General features: G+C 57.7%; 1 protein-coding gene across 1 annotated transcript in view; it reads left to right on the forward strand.

The window, feature by feature from the left end:
- The window catches only part of EMH_0044740 (uncharacterized protein), a gene marked incomplete at both ends in the record, with an annotated part of 4224 nt that overhangs the window by 3724 nt on the left and 299 nt on the right, over window positions 1-201 (forward strand). The window contains one exon of the mRNA XM_013495999.1: window positions 40-199. Within this exon, the coding sequence (XP_013351453.1) occupies window positions 40-199 (160 nt within the window). The remainder of the gene's footprint in view (window positions 1-39; window positions 200-201) is intronic.

Genomic DNA, 201 nt, shown 5'->3' on the forward strand with positions numbered 1-201 from the left:
AGTATAGGAGAGCTTAGTAGGGTTTGATAACCACTCAAGGGAAGGGGCAGCGGCAGCAGCAACAGCAGCAGCAGCAGCAACAGCAACAGCAGCAGCAGCAACACCCGCAGCAGCAGCAGCAGCAGCAGCAACATCAGCAACACCACCAGCAACACCACCAGCAGCAACACCAGCAGCAGCAGAAGCAGCATCCTCAGCAGC

This window comes from Eimeria mitis, genomic scaffold (assembly GCF_000499745.2).
Source record: "Eimeria mitis Houghton genomic scaffold, Emh_scaff1864, whole genome shotgun sequence".
Lineage (NCBI taxonomy): Eukaryota > Apicomplexa > Conoidasida > Eucoccidiorida > Eimeriidae > Eimeria > Eimeria mitis.